The sequence below is a fragment of the Calypte anna genome, chromosome 1, assembly GCF_003957555.1.
Source record: "Calypte anna isolate BGI_N300 chromosome 1, bCalAnn1_v1.p, whole genome shotgun sequence".
NCBI lineage: Eukaryota > Metazoa > Chordata > Aves > Apodiformes > Trochilidae > Calypte > Calypte anna.
Genome location: NC_044244.1, coordinates 79,188,547 through 79,210,961, shown reverse-complemented (window position 1 = coordinate 79,210,961; position 22,415 = coordinate 79,188,547). Strand labels below are relative to the sequence as shown.

Here is a 22,415-nt window from a genome sequence, read left to right as displayed (position 1 = left end):
TGCCAGCTTTAGGATTTCAGGCATCTGATTTCATGAGACTCCATTCAGTTCTCTTCTGAGCCTTGGGAATTGTGAAATACATACCCCAACCCCTTGCTCCTACTAAGCACAACAGAGCTTTTTGAAGTATGTAAGGCTTGGGGGGTTTCCACTGCAATTTTGTGCTGGTGGAGGGCTTGCTTTATTAGGCTAGCACTTAGCTGGCTGTGTTTAATCAGCCTCCTGATGCTGCTGCCTAACAGAAAGAGCTTGGGAAGAAAGATGGGAAAGACTGAGGTCAGAAAGTCTAGGAGGTCAGCAAAGTGACCTGTGAGTACATGGGAGATAGAGGATGCCTTCACATTTCAGAAAAAACAGAGGTCTCACAGACTCTGGAGATGATCTCCTGTCTCTGAGGCCTCTGTGTGTGAACACAAACCTACAGCTCAGCCCAGTTTGAGTTCCCCTAATAGCCCTGCTTTTCTTAAACTCTTCTCTGGTCCCTTCAAATGTCTGCTGGGAAATGCAGTTGCTGGAGCAGCAGATAGCCTGCATGACTCTCTTGTGCTGTATTTTTAAGGGTGTAAATATACAGCACCTCATATGTATCATGCCTTTATATTTAACCCTGTGCTTGTAGCAGCATCAGCCTTTCCAGATGCTTCTGGACTGTTTGTGGCCGAGTCCCTAAACCCTTGTGCAGTAAACCTGATTGCCAAAAACATGGAGCATCCACAGCTCCTGCTGACCTAATCAAACATTTTAGGTACTCAGCACCTATGCAGAAGAGGACTAAAGCACCCATAACAGTAGTGGCTTCCTCTCTGAGCCTGCAATCAGCAGGAGCCTCTTGGTCCAGCACAGTTCCTCCAAGCTCTGTTTGAGCTCTGAACCTGCCTACGGTCTCAAGTTGTGCCAGGGGAGGTTTAGGTTGGATATTAGAAAGAATTTCTTTACAGAGAGGGTGATCAGACATTGGAATGGGCTGCCCAGGGAAGTAGTGGATTCTCCATCCCTGGAGATATTTAAAAAGAGACTGGATGTGGCACTCAGTGCCATGGTCTGGGAACTGCAGCGGTAGTGGATCAAGGGTTGGACTTGATGATCTCTGAGGTCCCTTCCAACCCAGCCAATTCTATGATTCTATGATACAGACATTTTGGACATCAGGAGAGGGTTATACCCATTGGTGAAGCTGTTCTGGGGAAGGAGGAAACTGGACAGAGTCTGGGTTTGGCTTGAGAAGCCTTGGAGAAGATTATATTCTGAACAGATCCAAAATAAAATGAAGGGTACGTAGGGCAAGGTTTCTGCTCTCTACTGCCAGGAAACCTTGCTCTTTGAGGGAAGACGGACTAGGGAGGAAGGAAGCTATGTTGTCACAGCACCACAGTGGTGGACTCTGCAGCACAGACACTTGCATCTCTGGAAGTGCGAAAAATCTGCCAAAATCAAAAACATGGGTCAGCAAATCACCAAAAGGTGACAGCTTGTAATGACAGATACCTTCACCCACTTCCCATGGCCAGGAGTGTCCTGTACACCACATACCTTTTGTGCTCCGTCACAAATTCAACTAGTTCCTCCTCTGAGTAAGGTTTATCAGGGATGTGAACAGGCTCATCCATAAATGGTTCATAGAAGTCCACCTCATTCATCTTCAGACCTAGCTTCTTGGCAACCTGTTGCAGTACAGATGGTCAGAGGTGAGTGAGCCTGAGGTGACTCTTTGCATACCCAGAGTCTCTCCCAGTGGCAGAGCTGAGGTCAAGGTGCTTGCTGTCTTTCAGAGCACGCACTCTTAGGGGTGCCCAACAAAATATGGATGGATCTTTCCCTGGTTAAAAAAAACATTGATGCTCTCTACACTATTGTTCTCAAGCCCTGGGACACAGTAAGGCTAGAGTGGAGGTCCCACAAACCTAATAGGGCTGGTTTCTGAACCCAGACTAAGACCTGCTTTCCATGCTGCAGGAATGGCCTTTTATCCCATGACAGGGCCAAAGCCACATGCAGACTCCGATACCACAATTTACAGGTATGCTGAAAATCAGAAGCTGGAACCAGGTATTAAATCTGGGAACATACTGTGTTTTTGCAAAGCAGGTGGTGGAGGCTGTGAGCTGAATGGATGCTTACCCCTTTGTCAAAGGTGGCAAAGAACTTGACATATGGCTGGAAGTGTTCAGCAGCTTCTTCAAATGCCTTGTAATCTGGAATGAGAAAAGGAGAGTTAAGAAAAGATTTCACAGGCAGCTGTCCATGCTCTGATCAGCACAAAAGGCACCAGGGAAGAACACATACAAATTCATAGAATGGTTTGGGTTGGAAGGAACCTTACAGTTCATCTAGCTCCAACTCTTCTGCATGGGCAGGGACACCTCCCACCAGACCAGGTTGCTCAAAGCCCCATCCAACCTGGCCTTGAACACTTCCAGGGAGTGGGCCATCCACAGCTCCTCTGGACAACCTGTTCCAAATTATTGCAAAATACATCAGATGACAGCACTATGTTTCTTCTACCTTTCAGGGTTTACAAACAAGACCATTTCACATGGAGCAAACAGGATATGTGCTGCGCAGCCCCATGGTGCTCAGGAAAACTCCAGATCCCAGCCTGTCACACTCTACTTGTGCTAAAATCATCAGCCCTGTGAAACAGGTCCAGGGGTTGCAGCTCCAGCCTGTTAATATTGTCAATTAACATTGACATCTGTCCTCTTGCATGAACAGTAGTTCAGCCTGGGAAGTACCTGGAGTTTCTCCAGCACTAATCATTGCTGTCATTCCCTAGACAGTCACAAAGCTCTTCCTGCTCCAGGAGGAGAGAGCAGGAACAATATATGTTTTTACTGTTACTTGTCTTCAGATGGGGTCAGGAAGCATGCTCTCAACTTGGTGGGAGTCTTTTCAACAAGTATTTCCCACCTTTCTTAAAAATACTTGTTTCTGAACAGTGTTAAAGTCACAACCCTGCCTGAGCTGCTTTGCAGCCTGTTTTGAGTAGGTGAGAAAGCTGAGGAAGAGGTGGATAGGCTGTCATGATGCAACAGATCTGGTGATATGTTGCTCATTCAGGTAAAAATACGTCTCTTTTTGCCAAAAGCAAGTCTGGAAAGTGTAGGGTGGAAATATGAGCAACACCCAGGGAGCAGGGAGGGCTCTTGGGGCTGGCAGAGGAGACTGCTGGGGCTTGTTGGGGAGAGTCTCAGGTGAGGCTATCTTAAGAGTTGTGAAAGCTGATGGCTTTGACTGGAATGGTCCCTAAGGTGCATATCCCTCAGGGCATGGGACCAGCATCTTCTCAGTCTTGAGGTTCAGTGAAGAGAAACTGCTCAGTCCCTCTGCCCTAAAGCATCTTACTGCTGCTGTGTGCTTGCCAAGTCAGTATTTAGCATGTGTGTCCCTCTTTCACATTGCCTCCCTCCCTCTTACTTTGACTTTAGGTCTCATTGCCTGTAAAAAGGGGAGATTTGCTCTCTTTAGGTGCTCACCCCATGTAACTGCAGCTTCAGCTGGATCTTAGGTGAGGTAGACTTACTTTTCTTCAGGATACCCTGGATAACCTCCCCTTTCTTTTCCCAGCAGACACCTTGCATAAGGATCTTCACTGTTGGTGTAGGAATGGACTCATATATAGCAACAGCAGAAATTTGCCTGCAACCCTATCTCATGCTCCAGCAACTTTGGCACAGTCACAGCCTGCCATATACCTCCCCTGCCCTTAATGTTCATGTAGAAGAACCAATGCCTGATCCCCAGACAGGCTCCAAACCCTGAGAGGAACGAGTTCATCTTACGTTCAGAATCTTCTCCTTTGAAGTAGCCGATGAGTTTGATTTCATCATTGATTTGATCAAAGGCCTGGAGCTCCAGCTTGCTGTTGATGACCTCCACAGGGTCTTCAAGCAGCTGTCATGACAAATGCATAACATCATGATAAGGCAACAACTTGCAGCACCAACCTATGCCTGGCAGAGTGTGTCACTAGCAGCCTAAGCGGGGAGAAAGAGGTCACCCAGTTTCTCTGCTGCTGGAAACCCTACTTAGTACTCCCTGCCTTAATGAGAGGAACGAAGAGACAGAGGTCACCTCCAGGTGGGGTTGTTAGTAGATTCACTTGGAGCATCAAAAGGGAAGCTGAGAGGGGTCTGGGTAACCCAAATGGGTGGTAAGGGATAAACTGTGATGTGAGAAAAAGGTTAGCAATTGCAACTGCCTTTAGAGCAGCTGAGAAAAAGGGACATCAGTTCAAAGGGGCTAGTATGGAGACAGTGAGCTTTTGTGAATTGTGGATATATTTGTTTTCAAGGGTAATTTGCTGGAAGAGGTTACTGCAAAGAACTTGCTTTCAGAGAACATTAAAATCATCATGCTAGAGTGTGGCTAAACAATGTTTTGGGGAAGTGGAATGTCTGGATGTGAATTTTGCTGGCTGATCCTCCTCTGCAGAATGGGTTAAACCCATATTTTGTCCCCAGGAACTTCACATTGTTGATAAGGAAGTTGGAAGACCTTTCTGCTGCCTTTAACCTGTCCTTAGTCTAAACTTTGTTTCTGTTTTCTTCACTAGCCGCTTCTGGTGAAAAGATTTAGTCTGATTATTTTGCCCAGGAATACTGGTGCTAATCAGGTGTGGCTTCATCAGAAGAAAAGTGCAGGCAGGTCACTGTACAGCCTGCAGAGAAATAGAGGACCTCTGGGTTTGTTTTCCTTTGAGAGCAGGCTACAGGGGCACCACAGATGTGTTTGCTTTTATTTCTCTGCTTTGCCAGGTATTTTCCCTCTTGAATGGAAAACACACACAGACAGAAATTCTTCCTCTCTTCCTTTGTTCACCAAACATAATTTTTCAGCAGCATAGCACAAAGCACAGCCAACAAAACCTCACAAAGTGCTTTATGCTGCACCCCTCGCTAGTGATGCTCTGGCACGTGGCTGTGGCTCTGCTGGAGGAGTGTGGGCAACTCCCTGTGGCCACAGTGCCCTGAGCCATGGGAAGCAGCCATCCCACCACTGCTGGGGTCACAGCCAAAGCTCTGCCCTGCCTGTGGGGTGAGATGGGGTGAGATGCCCACTTCTGTCCCTGAAGCCAGTTATATGTGTTTTGGCCACAGTAGCTGATGCTTGCAGCCACAGTCACATTGCTGTAGAACTGCTGTCCTGGGGAAATGTTTCTCTTTGCCAGGAGTGCCTTTCACCACCTGCACTCCTGCACCACAGGTCACTGTTTAAGTAACCTGCCACCTGGGAAACAAACCCTGCTGGCTCTGCTGCTTGCCTAACCTCCCACATCTTCATTATTGCGTGGCTGCTAAAGGGAGCCTCACCTCAAAGGAAAGCTAAGCCACTGCAAAATGTTTTCACTGCCAAGAAAACAGCATGTTTCTGTGCTGTTAGGATAAAATTCAAAGTGCAACACACTGATGAGGAAGTCAGCATCACTGTAGCACTTAGGAGCAAGGGTGAATATGCATTTGTACCCACGCATACAATGACCTGAGAGCACTAAGACCCAGGCTCTTTTCTAACTTGTGGCAGTACAATTTGGGAAGTTCACTGAAGAGACAGTGGTACACTAAGCTGCTTGTGCCTAGAAATGGGCAAATAATTTGCAGCATGTATCTTTTTCAATTAATTGAGCTGGTTTTAGTGGGTCCATGGGTGTGCTACTTCTTGGATTTTATTTTTTTTTTTTTCAAAATAACTCTTCTTTAAAAAAGGGGAAAAAAAGAGTGAAAGATTTTCCAAATAACAGTGTTTGCATGCCAGCTTGCTAACTGAGGTGGGTGGCTAGCAGCTACATAGGATTGTTGCTTCCTTCCAATCAAATACTCCATAAAGAGGAAAGAGGGCAAAACGTCTTAAAGATATAAGTAGTTGGGGGCATACAAGGGTACCAGCTTTCCTGGGAACTCATCGTCAGACAAGTATTTGGGAAGCTGACAAAGGTCATCTCTACCAGTGTAGCAAACAGGGATGGAATTTCAAATAAAGGTAAACCCTTGGTTTTTAGCAAAGTGAGTGTTTGCAAGGACTTCTCTAAGAGGCTATGTCTGGCTCTGAGCTTGTCTGTGCTTACATCCAAAAGGAATTCCACCAAGACATCTGTGGCCAGTTCCCCATCAAATTCAATCAAGCGCTCATCCTTAAAGACATAGAGACTTCCCTCTTCAACCAAGCCTGCAAGAAGGAGAAAGGAAACATAATATGGTCAACATGCTACTAAAAGCATTTTTACTACAGAGTGTCTTGCTTGTTATTCTACCAACACCTCCTGGGAAAACACAACTGCCAGTTTGCTGAATTGGTCCAGTTAGAAACAACTCAAGCAATCTCCTGATTGTTGTTTCATGGCATAAAGGACAGACCCCATCCAGAACTTGTGCTACCCTCTTCTTGAATGTTGAACTTTTTCAGTCAGGTCACAGTTTGGCCTCAGTTGGAAAAATTCTGTATTGGGAACTTGTTTTAGCTGGGCTGTGTATCTTGCAATAAGTGGTACTGGGCTCTACTTGACACCCTAAACTTGAACAACCTGACACTAGATGGAAAATGAATTTTGATGTGGGCAGTGCTCTCTGCCCAGAGAAGGCTCAACTGTGTGAACATCAACAGTGAACTGTAAACCAAAGCAAGCTTCACACTGTCTCCAGCATAGCTAGCCTTGGCAAAGGGGTTAGAAACTTAAAACAGAGATGCCACAGGTGGCAGACTGGTAGATTTGAATGATACATTACTGAACTGAGGACTGAGTGCCATAACCTCTCAGTGGAGGCTGCAAAATCAGCAGCATTAAGCTGCAGTGCATGATGTCAGGGTACCAGCGGTCAAGGTGGCTGGTTGGTTGTTCCTTCGTAGGAAGCTCTCAGCTTCAGTTTAGTTTCCATCAGCCACTAATTTAGGAAAGAAAATTACTACAGTCCAGAACATTTAAACAGTCTCTGACCTTACCTGATCTAGTGGTGTTTTTATGTGCTGTTGTATTTATGTGCCATAGCATTTCCATATTGCTTTGTGGGCTAAAATATGAAGGAATTACCAGCCCCTGGAAGGCAGCTCTTCCCAGGGGTGGCCAGTGCAGCAGCCTTTCATCTTCACAGGAGATTTCCTCTTCTGCTTTGAGAAGCAGGAGGGGTTGGCACCTGGCTGCCAAACCACTGTGCAAGGCAGTGGCTCCCATGCTAGTGTCTGGGGGGCAGGGTATGTGTCACCCTTCTACATGGCTGGTGACATCTGGGGGCCTATGGGATGTCCCTGTAGATTTTGGTTCTGTGTCACTGTGTCAGACCTGTCTCTGCAGGATGAGCATGACATTACTCCATGACACCTACCTACAGTTTCTGTTCAGTAAGCTGTCAGCTTCCGCTGTGTCATCACTATGGCATTAATTTGTTTTGGTTTTTTTCCACTTGGTTTGGAGTTTTTTTGTCACTCTCAGCCAGAGAGAGTGCTATCTGTTGGCAGGGTGTTGCCTTACCTCATCACTCCTCCCATCTTCACCCCTCCCCCCCAGTATGACCTTGCCCACATTGGGGTGGCCTGGTGGGCAGTGTGTAATCGCCACCATAACCCTCTCCATCCTGGTGACAAGAATTTGGCTGTCCTCTATGGGGATGGCTGCTGGGTACCACTCCAAAACCCCCTCAAGCTATTCCAAAGATATCAGATATGGGACTCACCCAGCTTTTTAGCAAGTTTGGCATCCTTCTTGGAGTCCACCATCCCAAAGCCAATGCTCCTGGGCTCCAGGACCTGAGCTGCCAGCTGTGAGAGCAACCAGAGACCCCAGAGTTAATGGCATCAAGACCACAGGGAAGCTGAAGAGCATCATGCCCTGCTAGTATGGCACAACAGGCACAAGTGACCCATATTCTGCTTTCAGGCAGCACCAGTGGGTGGGATGAACCACATGCTGCCTCCCGACTGAGATAACGCTGCCCAGGGATCACAAGGGTTGGGTTTCTTCCCACTGTGTCGCAGCACTGAGTTTGCTGCTGATACCATGTGCTGCTCACCGCTGGTTGACACTCAGGCATCAGGAGAGGGCTCCTGGCCAAATCAGAGACGCCAAAACAGTGAGCATGGCTGGATGAAAGACCTCTGCCACTGACACAAAGCAAAAGCTGTCTCTTCCCTCATACCTTGGTGGAGTCTGACACACGGGCACCAAGGATATTTTAACTGTGGCAGTGCTTGGGGCCATGCAGCAAAATGGAAGCGATGCAGGGCACTGCAGCATCAAGTTTCCTTCATACATGTGATAGGATGGCTAAAGCAGGATCCCAGCAAAATAAAGCAGAGAGACTCCTGGCTTTGCAAAAGCAGTCACTTTTCCAATGAAATGCTTAAATTCGTGTCTCCAGTCCAGGCTTCAGTCACCCCTCAGTTCCTGGTCCCCTCTTTTTCCTAAGGGAAGGAGGCTAATCCCAGCCATGCTCGTGTTTACCTCATTGCAGCTTCAGAAACCACTGCCCCCCATTCCCACCATTTTTGACTAAGGGGCCTCTTGAAGATATCAAGTTCCTGCCTGTTTTGTGAAAATAGATATGTGAAGAAAGGAGATATGCTCTGCTACAGTGGGAGTAGACCCGGCTGAGACCCTGTGAATTCCAGATGGGCTCTGTAAGAGACGCACTGACCCTGAGAAATGAGACCCCTTACTCACCAGATGACTGACAGCCCCACCACAAGCATGCTGGAGACCCTACAAGGTGCTAATGATGCTCTGAGGACTCTAAGCAGCAGTAAGAGCCCCCTGCTCCCTGCTCCACGGATGCCTCTGATGCTTGATGGTCTTCTTGCTGTCTCCTCTCCCAGTCCTGATGGATGGAGGGGGACAGCGGGGGTCAGGAGCCTCTGGGACAGGAATCTCCCTATTAGGGCACAGCTGCCTGCACTTGGTGGCGGGGGCCTGGGCTGGGGGCAAAAGACAAGCCTCAGCCAGAGGGATGGTGGGCTAATTTGTGAGGCATGCCACCCTCCCCACACAAACCCCAGGGCCTATTTTGGCACCGCCCCCACCCCCATCCTCCAAACTCGGCTTGAATGTCACCCAGCGGCTCTGCCCCCTCATCCCAGCGGCCCCTGCTATAAATAGCCTCCCCCTGAGCCTGCCCAGGCACTGCGGGACCCAGCAGCAACCAAAGGCATCGGGGAATAAAAGTGGTGGGGCAGATCCCTTGCCGGCGCCCCAGGGTCTCTCACCCCCAGCAAACAATGCCCAACAATTCCCCCCAAATCCTGGGGGAAACTGCAGGCACCCTGGGGATCAGGGCTGAGGGACTTCGCTTGGGTAAAGAGGGGTGATGGAGATCGTGGTTATCTTCTCCTTTTCACCAGCTGGAGTTGTTTAGTCTGGAAAAGAGGAGGCTCAGGGGAGACCTCATCACACTCTACAACTCCCTGATAGGAGGGTGTAGCCAGGGGGGGTGGGGGCGGGAGGTCGGGCTCTTCTCCCAGGCAGCGAACAGTAGGACAAGAGGTCTTAAGCTCTGCCAGGGGAGGTTTAGGTTGGGTATTAGGAAGAAATTCTTTACAGATAGGGTGATCAAGCATTGGAATGGGCTGCCCAGGGAGGTGGTGGATTCTCTGTCCTTGGAGGTTTTTAAGATGAGACTGATGTGGTACTCAGTGTCATGGTCTGATAACTATGGCAGTAGTAGGTCAAGAGTTGAACTTGATGATCTCAGAGGTCCTTTCCAACCCGGATGACTCCATGATTCTATGATTCTAAATACATGTTCCCCATTCCTGTGCCAAAGCCCTCCAGAAGGATGTGTTCTCCACCAAATGTCACAGCATAACTGCAACCTTAATCCACCTGCAGATATTGGACTGTGATCTTTAGGAAAAAATGCCACCATGTGAGGCCAAAGGGATGTTGTGTACTGTGCAGAAAACATACGGTCTCACTGCTCTTGCCTTGTCCTCTGCCAGTGCTTTGAAGTAAAGCTGAGGCTGCAAGTTCAAGGCTCATGCATACAGGGGATACTGCCTGAATGGGGAAGAGTGCTGGTCCATATCCATATCACTGCAAATCCATTTCTAAGGCAACTGAGCATTGGTCTGACTCATCTGGCACCTCATCTCCTGGTTCTATCCATGACAGAGCACCTGAGAGCATCTGATACTCAGTAATTCTGGGAGAGATGGACACCTCTTGTGAACTCCCTAGACATTTGCAAGTGGGATGTGACGGGAGAAGCTGTTTTCTGTTCCCCATTATAGTGATCTGCCTCTACTGGATTAAGGGATGGAATCTGTAGGATCATCAGCTTTAGGGGACACTGTCAGCAAGTTCCTGCTTGTTGGTAGTTGTGTAGAGCATCAAGAGCTTCCTCAGAGTCAGCACTTAAGGTTCTGACTGCACTGTGACCAGAGGTAAAACACAGAAAGCCCAGGGCAAGAACACTGTCCATTCATGTCCAGTCCATATTTGATCTAGTTTATTTCATCTACATTTGTGTTAGCCATGTGCCAGATGAGTCCAGGCAGTTTAAGACCAATATTTTATGACTCCTGCACACAGGAGATGGTTAGGGTTTCTTGGGGGTGTTTGAAGAAGCTCAGAAATGTGCCTTCATCATGCAACACCTGCTACAGACATGTAATTGAGTGTGAGCAGAGAGGAGGTGTTGATTGGGAGTAGTATTTGAGAATGAAGCATATCCAAGGTAGTTCTTTGGAGGGGTGTGGGTGCAGCCATGTAGCTGTGAGCATAGGCACTTGCTGGGAAAGAAGAAATGTGCCTAGAAAACGTGGGTGACAGGATGAAAGCCTCTTTGTATGAGATTGTTAGGGATCTGGAAGCAAAAAAATGTCATGGTAATGCTGGAGGCGTGCCTGTAGATGTGGCAGGGCTTGTGTGGCTGTGTCCAGCAAGACTTTCTCTACAAGCAGTATGTACCACAGGTGAGAGTTTTTGGAGATGTTCTTCTGAAGAGGCTTGTCCTCAGAAAAGATGTGCAACAGTCTGTGTGTGTGCACAGGAGAACGTGTGTGTACAGCTTGTGCCTGTGCCTGTGGGGATGGAGCTGAGGGCTATGGGGGCAGCCTGCCTCCTTCCCTGGGACTGTCACACCAAAGAGAGAAAGGAGGTGAGCAGTACAGCCTGTGCCCCGCTGCTGATCACTGGGATCCTGGTCCCAGAGGATGCCAGTGATCTTCATGCAACATGAGGCTCCTGGGAGCTCTTTCCACTGTGGTAGCTCCCTGAGGCAGAAATTTTTTGCAGGGTGCCCATACCTATGGTGAACGTTTCAAATGTTGGTTATAAAGGGGCTGGGCATTGCTCTTGCCCTTGCTTTCCCTTTCTTCCACTGCAGCAGGTGAACCTGACCAGTGCTTAGATGAGGACACATTCCCACACCTATATTTGAATCCCATCAGGCAGCAAAGTACTGAGTATGCCAGAGGCATGGCAGCTTGGCTAGCTGCCCCTTGCTCATTACAGTATCAAGCATTTATATATCTCCTTACAGTATTTTCTGATTCCATAATGCTAGTAGGATTTGAATGCAGATAATGTTTCTAATCTTGAAAATCCTCTTGGCTTGGGACCTTGGGACAGAGACGGCTGTAATGTAAGAACACAGCCCCTCCTCCTCCTCCCTTTAAATTTGTATCACTTGAAATCTTGGCCAGTCAGAGCCCTTGTCTTTTTGTCAGCCTCTATAACAAGTAATTTAACTTCAACAGCTGCATGGGGAGATGGAGAGGAGAGACTGCCCTGGAAGAACTGGACCTAACTGGTCAGGCAGTCCCTGAGGCAGAGCTGACTTAGCCTCTGAGTAAAGATCACAGTCACTTGTAAGCTCATATCCCAAGTACAACTTGGAGCCTTCCTCTCATGTGCTTGTAGACTATGAAATGCACACTTTCTAGCCACAAGATCACAAGCCATGTCCTCTGCAACCTCGGGAAAAGGAGATGAGAATTTGGGAGCACTCCTTCTATTCACCACTTCCCTCAGCTAATAGCCATTTGGGGAAGTGTGATGGAGTGCGTGGCTCCCTGGGATGTGTGAAAAGTGCCAGCCCAAAGTGAAGCTTGAGTACCACTACGTAAGCAAGCACCACCTCATCTTGGATGGTGTCAACAGCTACAGGCAAAGTGAATAATGGGGCTGTAAAGAAACAGCTCCCTGACACAACATCTCATCTTCACACCAACCATACCCATCTGAACTTAGGTGCAATCCTGGGAAGCTGTTGGGAGATTTAAGAAGTCCCCCAGGGTCATTCTGAAACCTGAGGTTATAGAGCAGCAGAAGTGTCACCATCATAAAGGTGACAGGCTGCCTGGCCACAATCCTATTGTAGCCTGCAAACACCAGTGATTGTGCTGAACTTTGCAGCCCATGTCAGTTTTGCTGGTAAATGGCTGAGAAAATCCAGCAACCTCCAACAAGGGAGGATGTAAGGGATGGATGTTTCAGCATGGTCAGTTTTTCATTGTGGAGTGTCATTATTGCTTTGTGTGTGTATCTGCTTCCCACTTCTCTAGCACCTGCCTGGAGCTCCCACAGACAGTAAGGCTCAACTTCCCCATATGCTCAGGCCAGGGGGCAGGGACATTTTGGTCTCTGTGAGAGCTGTCATGGGTAAACTTTTCTTAAGCATGAGGAGATTTTTGTTTTCCTAACTGACAGGGTTGGAAGAACAAAAGTCAATCAATGCAAGGAGGAGAGAAACAGGAGATGATAAGGAAATAGCCCTCAAGCAATTGATACTTGTCTGTTCTTTGTCTCCTACTCTTTAAGCCTCAGTTTATGTTAATTTTCAGGACTCAGCTTATATAACAATGATGATTTTATATTCCAAAATGTTAGCAGCTGATTTTCAGAAACCACAGGAGGAGATAGCAAAAATACAGGGTAAATCCTTATGCAAGACTCATGCTGGCTTCTCTCTTGTTTGAGCTGGTGGGCAATTGATTGGAGAGCAGAGGGGGATCTCCCTCCTTCCTAATGAGCTGCTGTCTCCTGTACCATCATCACCTTGCATAGCCCACCAGCAACATTTTGGGTTCTTGCATAGTTGAGGCTGCTGGATTGCAGGTCCTTTTGCATAGTCATAATAAAAGGGAAGGGGCAAAAGCCTGCTGAGCACCTGCCACCAGAGGAGCTGCTCTTCTGGCAGTGGGACCAGGGGAGAGTGCCTTGCTCCCACCTTCTGTCCCTTTTTCACCACCTGAGCTGCCTGGAGAAGCTGTTTATTGCTAAACATGCTCTCCCAGGGAGTAACTACTCCTTGGATTAAAAGGCAAGTCCCCATGTATGTAGCACTCCAAGGTCACTCCCATGGAGGTGGCTTTCATAGGTAATTCTCCAAGAACACCACAGTGAGGATTTAATTGCTGCTCAGCCTGATCTGACATACGATGTGCTTTTTGGCTGCCTCCCTAAAGGTTTTACATAGTTAGGGCTGTATTTTTATCCACACTGGGCGTCCCTAATTTTAGCGAGCTGTAAGCCAAAGCGCAGCCTCACCAGCCGTGAGCTAACTGGGGATGATGCCCATGCCAAGCACCCATGGGTGCAGGGACCACCTCCTGCTGCTCCCAGCCTGGCATCACTGGTGCTGCACCAGGGATGTTCTGCCAGCCCCTCTGGGCAGCCCAGGGCACGTGTGTGTGCATGTGCTGACCTAGGGTATGGGGTCTGGGACAGTCCCTGGGGGCCACCCAGATGAGCTTCTCTTTGGAAAAACAGGGACCAAGCACAACCTTGGGGTTGTCCTCAACAAAGATGAGGCCATCATTGCCTTTTTGTCCTCTGGCCTCAGAGAAACTGCTTTGAAACTGGAGGCTGGATGCTGGCAGGAAGCCCAAGTAGGGCACAAGCCTTCTCCTTTCAGTAGGTGGTGGAGGAGGGAAGCATGCTTGATATTCAGACCATTGTCCATGTCATTCCTAGGCCTCCAGCTCCCAGAAGAAAGCCAGATTTTTCAAGTTTCTGAGCAAGTGGGTTTGAGCCAGCAACTTAAAACTCCAGAGGTCCTGTGATACTGCAGGCAGGAGCCAGGAGCTCCCATCCTGCATTAGTAGGAAGGATCAGAGAGGGAGGATTCTGGGGAAATGGAGGGATCCTTGAGACAAGAAAGGTCTTTTAGCTAAGCAGTGAGCGAACAGAAATAAGAACTGAGAAGAGTTATAAAAATGCTCATCCCCCTTTGTGCAGGGTTTGAGGTGTCAGAGGTTTGCTAGCTGATGGCAGTCTGTCTCCTGCCAGGGCTGGACAGGGTTCCCAGAAAAAGGATGTACCATGAATGGCAGCTGGCCTTCACCAAAACTGTGCCAGAGAGAAGGAAGGAATGAACACCATCAGCACGGCTGAGGAGGGAGAGCTGGCCCTCCTGGGGTGCCAAGGAGGGGAGGAGCAAATGCCTGCTCCAAGCCCCCCTGGGAATGTAATCCTTCCCCATTACTGCTTGTTCTATTTCCTTGGGCAAGGTCTCATCTCATGTATGTAGGTAAATCCCAATGTGCAAAGGAGAAAGAAAAAAAAAAAAAAAGAAAGGAGAACTTGGACCTTGTTAAATCACTTCTTTCCTGTGCCACAGATTCCTTGTCTGAGCGCCTGTTATTTAGGGACAGAGGCTGCAAAAGGACATATTTGGTCATCAAACCCAGGACCATGTCATTTAATATCTGTCACAAACTGGTCAATGTCCATTTAAAACTTGCTGGGCTGTTATCCCCTTGATGTCTTCCTCCTCTGGTGATTAGGGACTTGCTAGTTTTCAGATGCAGTTTATTCATAGCCCATTTGTCCTTAGGCTTTGAGCTTAAATATCTCTTCTCCCTCTTGGGTCTCTAAAGAGACCAATTGGATCCCTCTTCCACTCACCACACAAATAAAGCTCAGGCATGAAGGCAGGGCAGTCACTGACTACTTTGATTTTAGATAAAGGGCGTTGGCAGATCAAGATCTGGAGTAAGGTGGTGGGTGGGCATGGCATGGATCACCAAACCTGGTCTGCCTGGCAGAGCAGCAGCTGCCCCAGCCCGTGGGCAGGCTCCTGAGAAATATCAAGTTCTGGGGCAGAGAACATGAAATTGTAACTATAAACACATCACATGTCTACTGAGCGTGAGCTCAAGTGCCTCATGGAGATGAGGCCCTTCAGAACATACTCTAGTGGGCATGGTGATTTATTAATTTTTAAGTTGTTGTTATGTTTGTTTTTTGGTTTGTTTTTGTTATGTTTGCTTGAGTTTGTTTGTTGGTTTGTTGTGGGGCTTTTTTTGGGGGGGAGGCACTGACAGTTGGATGCAGTGATCTTAGAGGTCTTTTCCAATCATGATTATTCTGTAATTCTGTGATTTTGAGGCCTGCTCCATCAGGTTGGGGCAAAGGCACTTCATTATACAGGAGTGAGACCCGGACTCCTGGGAACCACCCAGGAAAGAATGGGAAACCTTCAGTGGCACTTTCTTGGGAAGCTGACCAGTGTGGCAGGATGACTGAGACCTAAGAGGGTGGACTTTTCCACATTTTTCCTCAATTACATTTCTGAAGGAAAGGGCAACATGGGAGTCACCATGAAGCTTAAGGTCTTGCATGGCACCTACAGCTGTCCATTCTCCAGCTAGACAGGGAGAAGATGGTCTTGCACCAGGGCATTTCTTGCCCTTGCACTGTCTCAGCAAGCAGACCCAAGCTCAGGAAGTCTGCACATACCTCCAGGTGACATTTGCAAGAAAGTTGTGTCTCTGAATGAAACAGTTTTGATTTTCCTTGTATTACAGCTGGTCTCTGCTGAGACCTGTTATCAGCACACCTGTCTCTGACCCTACTTTGGCATCTGAGAAAGGTGCCTTTCAAAGAGTGGTACAGCACTGAAAGCAGGTTCTTGTGCTCTAGCAATGCCTATGCACCCAGTCCAAACTCATGGCTGGGAGCTGATGGAGGGACGTCAGAGAAAGAATCTGGACAATAACAGGTAAAGCAGCCTTGGAAATTGCTTCTGCCACTATTATACAGAAAGACCAAATTGTATACTTGCCTCTGAATGTCCACATGTCCATCTGAGAAACAGGTAGCTCTCTGTGACATGCTTTTGTGACTGGCATATCAGTGAGTGAAATCCTCCTAGGTGCTACGACTAAAAATCAAAGCTCTGCTGGCTCTTGATGAACTGAGACCTACTTACATGGTCTCAGAGGGCAAAGTAATCAGCGCACACTTTTCCTTTTCTTTCATTTCTTTCCCTATTTTTGCATTACATTTATCTACCAGTAGAAGCCACTTGCTTTAGTAGCCATGGAAACCAAACCACTTTTTTTATTACAGGTATGTGTGAGGCACTTGTACTGTAGGCTTCTGCACGTACCTATCCAGACACGTGTGACATCTCTCACCCTGAGAACTTGTTCTGTAGGGACCCAGAGGCCTGACAGTTTCTGTGACACTCAGTGAATATCTCTTGTTTAACATGTCTACTCAGCCCAGGAAACTGTGTTTGGTCACTGCCTCATGAACATGCCTGTTTTCAAAGAAAAGTATTGAAATCAGAGTCTGTGAAACAAACAGAGAAGGGTGCTTAAAGAAAGGGCTTGGGTTTACCTGTTCATGTTCATATTTATACTCTACCTAGACATGGGGATAAACTAGAATCCCATCTCCTGGTTCCTGTGAATTTCTGGGATAAACTACGTGGACCTAAAATTGTAAACCTTTTTTCTGTGTTACATCAGAAGCAGAGAAGGAGTTCTTGCTATGTATTACATGGCTCTGAACTCTCAGGGTACCACTTGCTCTCAAGAGATTTCAAGCCCATGTGAGTGGAACTACCCCAAACCCAACTGATCTTGCACTAATTTTTTATCCTGAGCTGGAAGCTGTAGTAGTTTCAACACTTGAAAATAAATCCTTGCTCTCAAATGAACTAGGAGGCAGACCCAGTTTAACCCACATCTTTCCCTCTCACATAGGCTGGCTGTGATTTGGCACAGGGAGGTTCTCATGCAATGTAAACCCATGGATTTATATTCCCAGGTCTGTAGGAGAAATTTTACTTTGTGTTACAGAATTTGCCAAATATGTTAAGGAATTTTGCTTTGTTCTTCCATTTCTTGCTAGAGGCTGGGCTGATCCTGGACCTCATCTAGAAAGGGGAGTACTACGTCCCTCTTCTATTATATCTGATCAGACTGGTTTGTGCTAGGGCAGTTCTCCATGAATTTTCTGCCTAGGGGCACTGTTGCATTGAGGGACCAAAAATAATAGGGCTTGAGGAACCTCTTCTTTTTAAGGGTAGTATACATGCACACAGATGACAAAAGAAGAATGACAGGGGAGCAGGACCTAGTGGGTTTCAGCAGAGGAGAATTATTATAGAAAGTGCTCCAAGGAGAAGATAATGGAGTGCATTGCAGGCAGCCTGCTATGGTGGTGAGACAATCCCAGTTCCTAGAGAGAGTTTCTCAAGGGCAGAAGCAAAGCCCCTAACCCCACTGCTCATTATTCTTGCTATATGATTCCTAGGGATGGGGGTTGGCCCACTGGAAGGCAAAACCATACCAATATTTGGGAGATTCAGAGCCGAGAGGGAGAGTGGAAGGTCTGAGAAGTGGTGGTGTGAGACAGGATGAAATAAGAAAAGTGGTAGAGAAGCTATAGAGGAGAGGAAAAGCAAGCAGGTATTTTTCAGCCTTACTTCTTTGGTCTTTTCCTCTTTTCCCTCTTCTTCATTAAAGTTGAAACCTTTTAGGATAGGTGTCTTTTTGTTGTTGTTGTTGTTGTTAATTGTCTTAAATAATAACTGTGAAGCCTTCTGCCTGGCTGTTTCATGTACTCCTTCACTGTGCTCACCTCATGGGGCACACGGGGCTCTTGTACACATTGCCACACAGTGGGAATAGCTACTGTTAGCTCCAGGACTGACTGGTTCAACCTCTGCATTGCTTTGTATGGAGGCTTTGACCCACTCAAGTGGCAGGTGCTTTTCAGCAGTCAGTGGTGCAAAGTGGTCACAGAAGAAAGGCAAGAAAAGAAGAGCCTTTAGCCTGAGCTGTGAAGCAGCCTGTGCTTATGCTGTCTCTGACCTGGGTTGCCTTAAAACAATCCTTCTCCAGCCCCTTTCCACCCTCCCCAGAAAACACTAGCTGCTTCTCCCATCATTGCTTTGACAATTTTCCTGATAAACCAACCCAACAGTCCTTTGCTTTCCCACCCCAGCCTGAGGGGCTGGCACTGTCATCCTTGGAGCTGTTATCATTAACAAAGGATGAACCACAAAAGCTGCTGGTGGTCCCAGAGTGGCTCAATTGACCTCATACCTTTGTCCTCACCAGCAGTGTAGGTGGCAGGAACTGTCAGGACTTCTTCATGACAGTCTGAAGGTCTTTGTTCCCTCTCAAAACTGGAAAGGGACCCTGGGCTGCATGGCAATCTGGTCGTAGTTCCTAGTGTGCCTGAGTGTAGGCAGCTGAAGACCCCATGTGCTGTCCCACTGTAATGTCACCTTGCTGATGGCACCCCTTTTTGGGAGATACCTTGTGTGCTTTGATAGTCTCAGTCAGTCCTGCATGCTATTCTTCCCTCCTGTGAGGGAAGTTTTTCCTCTCATATCCCTTTCTCCTCATTCTACTGCTTGTAGCAGTGGTGTGGTAAAGTCCTTAAATATGTACTTAACTTTACTCAGGTGCTGTCAGGTTTTCAGCTTGATTTCTTAAGGATATGAGACCCATGTGATTCTCTTCCTTCTCCCTCCAGGGCTGTCAATCAGCTGCCTCCCTTAGCAGTATTTCTAGCTATGGATCCTTTTCATACAGAGCTTGTTACTGACTACCAGCCATAAATTTCAAGAAAACCATTTTCATCTTCAAGGGACATTATATTTCTAGATTAGAGGAGTGTCTGTCTACATTAATCTTTCTCATCTTGAGCACTTTGTAGCTGTGGATTTTTTTTCACATGTTGAAGCCTAAACTGGTGGCTGGATGTGGAATCAAGAAACTGGTCAGCACTGCTGGGACTTTTGCTTGATTCAGCAACATGCCATCTACTACCTGGGCAAACCTGGGATTTTCCCTCAGCAAATTTGCAGGAACCCCAGCACTTGATCTTTCTTGTTCTTTTCTTGGTGTCTAAGATATTTTTTCTGCTCTCTGGAATTCTAAATTTCTTAAAAGGTAGACTCTTAGAATATGCTGAGTTGGAAGGTACATGTGGGAGAAACAGAAAGGTTAGATTTTTTGTGGGTTTTATGGATTCAACAGCCAATACTTTCATTCCCTCCCATGTGCAGACACACTTGTTCATGCTCATCGAGCAGTAGAACATAACAGCCCTGAATCACCCAGTCAGATCTTTGCTTGCAGAACACCTGCCTGCATTTTGGATGAAGTCTCCCTAGTGATAGAGACCAGTGCCATTTTGTGGATGGGAGGTTAAGGACACAATGTTACCCAGGCTGGGGAAGCAACACCCCTTGTTTTAAATCAGTAGGTAAATTCCCAGTACAGGAAGATGGAAAACCATGAGATGCTCAAGGAAGGCATAGTACCCCAGGCAGCACCTCACACCAGGAACCCACCAAAATAGTCATCAGGGAACACCAAGGGCTAGGGTGCTTCCTTCTTAAATACCTTATTTCAGGCTTCAAGGGCCTGCAGTACTCTGAGCCCTGAACCCTCTACTGAAATTAGATATATAAAGCCTTCCTGAGTAAGCTTCTCCCATGTTTGGCTGGAAGGAGGGGTCCTGTCACTGCTCCTCTGCCTACTCAGCAGGTCTTATGATCTGAGGTTGTGATTTGAGGTGAGGGAGGTGAATGCTGTCACAGAGGGAGCAGATAACAATCTGGCTTGCTCACTCCTTTTCACCAGTGTTCCCAGAGCTGAGGTATTACAGAAACTGGGAGCACTAGCACCTTGCTGGGCTGCATCCTATGCCGGATGAGACACATCCTCTCATCTCTATTACTTTCTAAGACCCTCTCCCCATCTGATTCCCCCAGGTGACAGGGGAGTGCTCAGTCTGTGCACAAGCTCTTGTGCTTGGGCTGTCAGATTGCTGCTGCTGCAGTTCCCAGTTCAGGGGATGGGGGGGGGGACGACTGTGAAACTTCATGACATGTACTGAATCAGCACTGCAAATGCTTGGGAAATTTTGAGGTCAAAGCCACAAATGCCCATTGCTGTGTGGCACGTCTAGCTGTGTAGCTGAGCATTAGTGGGCTGGAGCATTACCATTATGTAAAGTCTGCCGAGGATCTAATCTTCACTCTCTTGCCCAAGGTCACATCACAAGTCCGTGGCAGAGAGGCAAAGGGAAACCACACCAGCAGAATTCTAATGTACCCACTGCTGAAGCAAACCTTGTGAAACAACAGCTTTAAGCCTGGTCGTGTTGTAGACACAGCACCCTTGATACAGCTGATTGTTAACATAGGTGTAGGTGTTGTGGGGACTAAAACTGGTACCTGCTTCAGTCAGATTTCTAAAAATACATATTTAGCAAACCTCTTGCCATCTATTGAGCACAGAATAGCTATCCTGTTAAATAACAATGCAATTATACTACCATCCATAAACATTTCAACCGGAGTTCCGGCATTATTTTTTTTTTCTTTTGCCAAATGTTATTGGCTGCTCACCTGAAGCAAGTAACTGTTTCCTGAAAAGCCAGTGAAATCTGGTTAGTTTTTCAGTCTTTCTTGTTGTTGGGCTTACTGAGGAGTTCAGTGGAATTTGAACTTGACATTGGACTTTCTCAGGTCCTAGCCCTCAGGAAGTGTATATTCTAATTCACATTTGCTAGAGGTGCAATGTATTTTCTCTCTGGATCTGATAAATAAAGCTTCTATGTTTCTTCTGCAATTCTCAGTATCTTTCCATTTCCAGGAGGGAATATTTCTAAGCCCTTGGTAGGAAACAAGCACCTAAAATCCAGGCTTGCAGGTGTATGCTTTCCAAGATTACAGCTACACTACATGAAAGAATAGGCTTCAGTTTTACCACAGTTTAGCTTACTGAGGATTCATTAACTATTCTCTCACCAAAACCACTTCTTTTTCCAGCACAGAAGCAAATGGTTGCACTAAGCAGTGGCTGAAGACTGGTTTCAAGTGACAGAAAAACAAAAAGGGACAAAACGCTGCACCAGCAGGGAGCTTTTGGAAATGGGGAGCTGGGATGCCTGGCTGCAGCAGAGTTTGGTAAGGCTCTTGGCTGCTTACTTGTAGTGGGATAGAAAATGGGACTGAATCCAAAATACAGGGAGGATAGTAGCTTGTACAGAATGAGAAAGGATCTGAAAATTTCAGACCGCAGACTCTGGTCTGTGCTGAAATTTAGGAAAGCTCAGCTACACTGAGCTGAGGTTTGCAAGGTTACTCACTATTGCCTGGATTTCTGATGCTCAATCTGGAAAAACAATTTCCCAGCAAACAACTCAGAAGAGGACGAAAAAAGTCTTTTTCCTGGGTTTGGGAACACTCAGGGGCTAACTCAAATCCAAGTAAACAAACCTAAACTTGGGTACTCAGCACGTCCCTGCACAAAACCCTGTGGCCATCCCATCCCATGGCTCCTACCCACAGCTTCACACAATGCTGTGGGTTTGACCTCAGCTGGGGCATGCAGCAGCACTTACCTCCAGGACCATCTCTGTCATCTGGAACTGCTTCTGGGAAACCTTGTCAGAGCTCACGGGCTCATGGAAGAGCAGGCAGAGCATTTCATACTTCTTTAGGGCCTGTTTGTAGTTCTTCTCGTTCAGGTCGATCACCCTGTCTCTCCCATCGTAAGTGGGGAAGTTCAGTCCCTCTTCTGCCCTGCAGCAGAAAAGCAGGTAAAAACCTGCCAGGATCCAGCAAGTTGCCTTCATGGGGGAGCCCCTGGAGTGCGACGGAGGACAGATGAATGTCCCACTCCTTCTTAGACTGGGAACAGGAGGAGACCAAAGGCTCCAGGTGAACTTCGAACCGAGTTTCTCTTTCTGCTGCCTTCCTAGTGATCAGCCCAAACTCTGCAAGGCTGCTGAGGAGCAGCAAACTCTGCTGTCCTGAGCTCACAACAAAGAGACAGACAGGAGAAGCTGTCAGGCCAAGCCTTGGATACCTTACATAGCTGTGTCCAGCTCCCGTGTCATTAGGAACTCCATTTTTAGGAAGCAGTTGTTTCAAGCTAAAAATAAACCCTGCAATGAATAAAAAGGACAGATATGACACCATTGAGGGCCTTGCTGGCACTCTGCATCATCTGAGAGAGAGGGAGTGAGCAAGAGGGAGGGAGTGGAAGATGTCGATGCTGGGAATATGCAGGCAGGGTTTGCAAAGGGACAGACTTCACTTATACAGAGAAGCAAGGCACAGCCTGGCCTACTAGGGCTTAACAAAAATAGAAGGTATTTACTGCATTTTTTAATAAGGGTATCTCTCATTGAAACCCCTTGGGCATCACAGTGATTAGGCTTTTGATAACAG

The 22,415-nt window shown here is 47.3% G+C and overlaps 1 protein-coding gene across 1 annotated transcript in view; it reads right to left on the bottom strand.

The window, feature by feature from the left end:
• Window positions 1–22,011, bottom strand: part of CASQ2 (calsequestrin 2) — a 35,608-nt gene extending 13,597 nt beyond the window's left edge. Inside the window, exons 1-6 of the mRNA XM_008498618.2 lie at window positions 21,584–22,011; window positions 7,662–7,746; window positions 6,062–6,162; window positions 3,780–3,891; window positions 2,119–2,192; window positions 1,531–1,661 (exon numbers count right to left, since the gene is read on the bottom strand). Of these exons, the coding sequence (XP_008496840.1) occupies window positions 1,531–1,661; window positions 2,119–2,192; window positions 3,780–3,891; window positions 6,062–6,162; window positions 7,662–7,746; window positions 21,584–21,817 (737 nt within the window). The 5' untranslated portion in view covers window positions 21,818–22,011. The remainder of the gene's footprint in view (window positions 1–1,530; window positions 1,662–2,118; window positions 2,193–3,779; window positions 3,892–6,061; window positions 6,163–7,661; window positions 7,747–21,583) is intronic.
• Window positions 22,012–22,415: the final 404 nt, after the last annotated feature.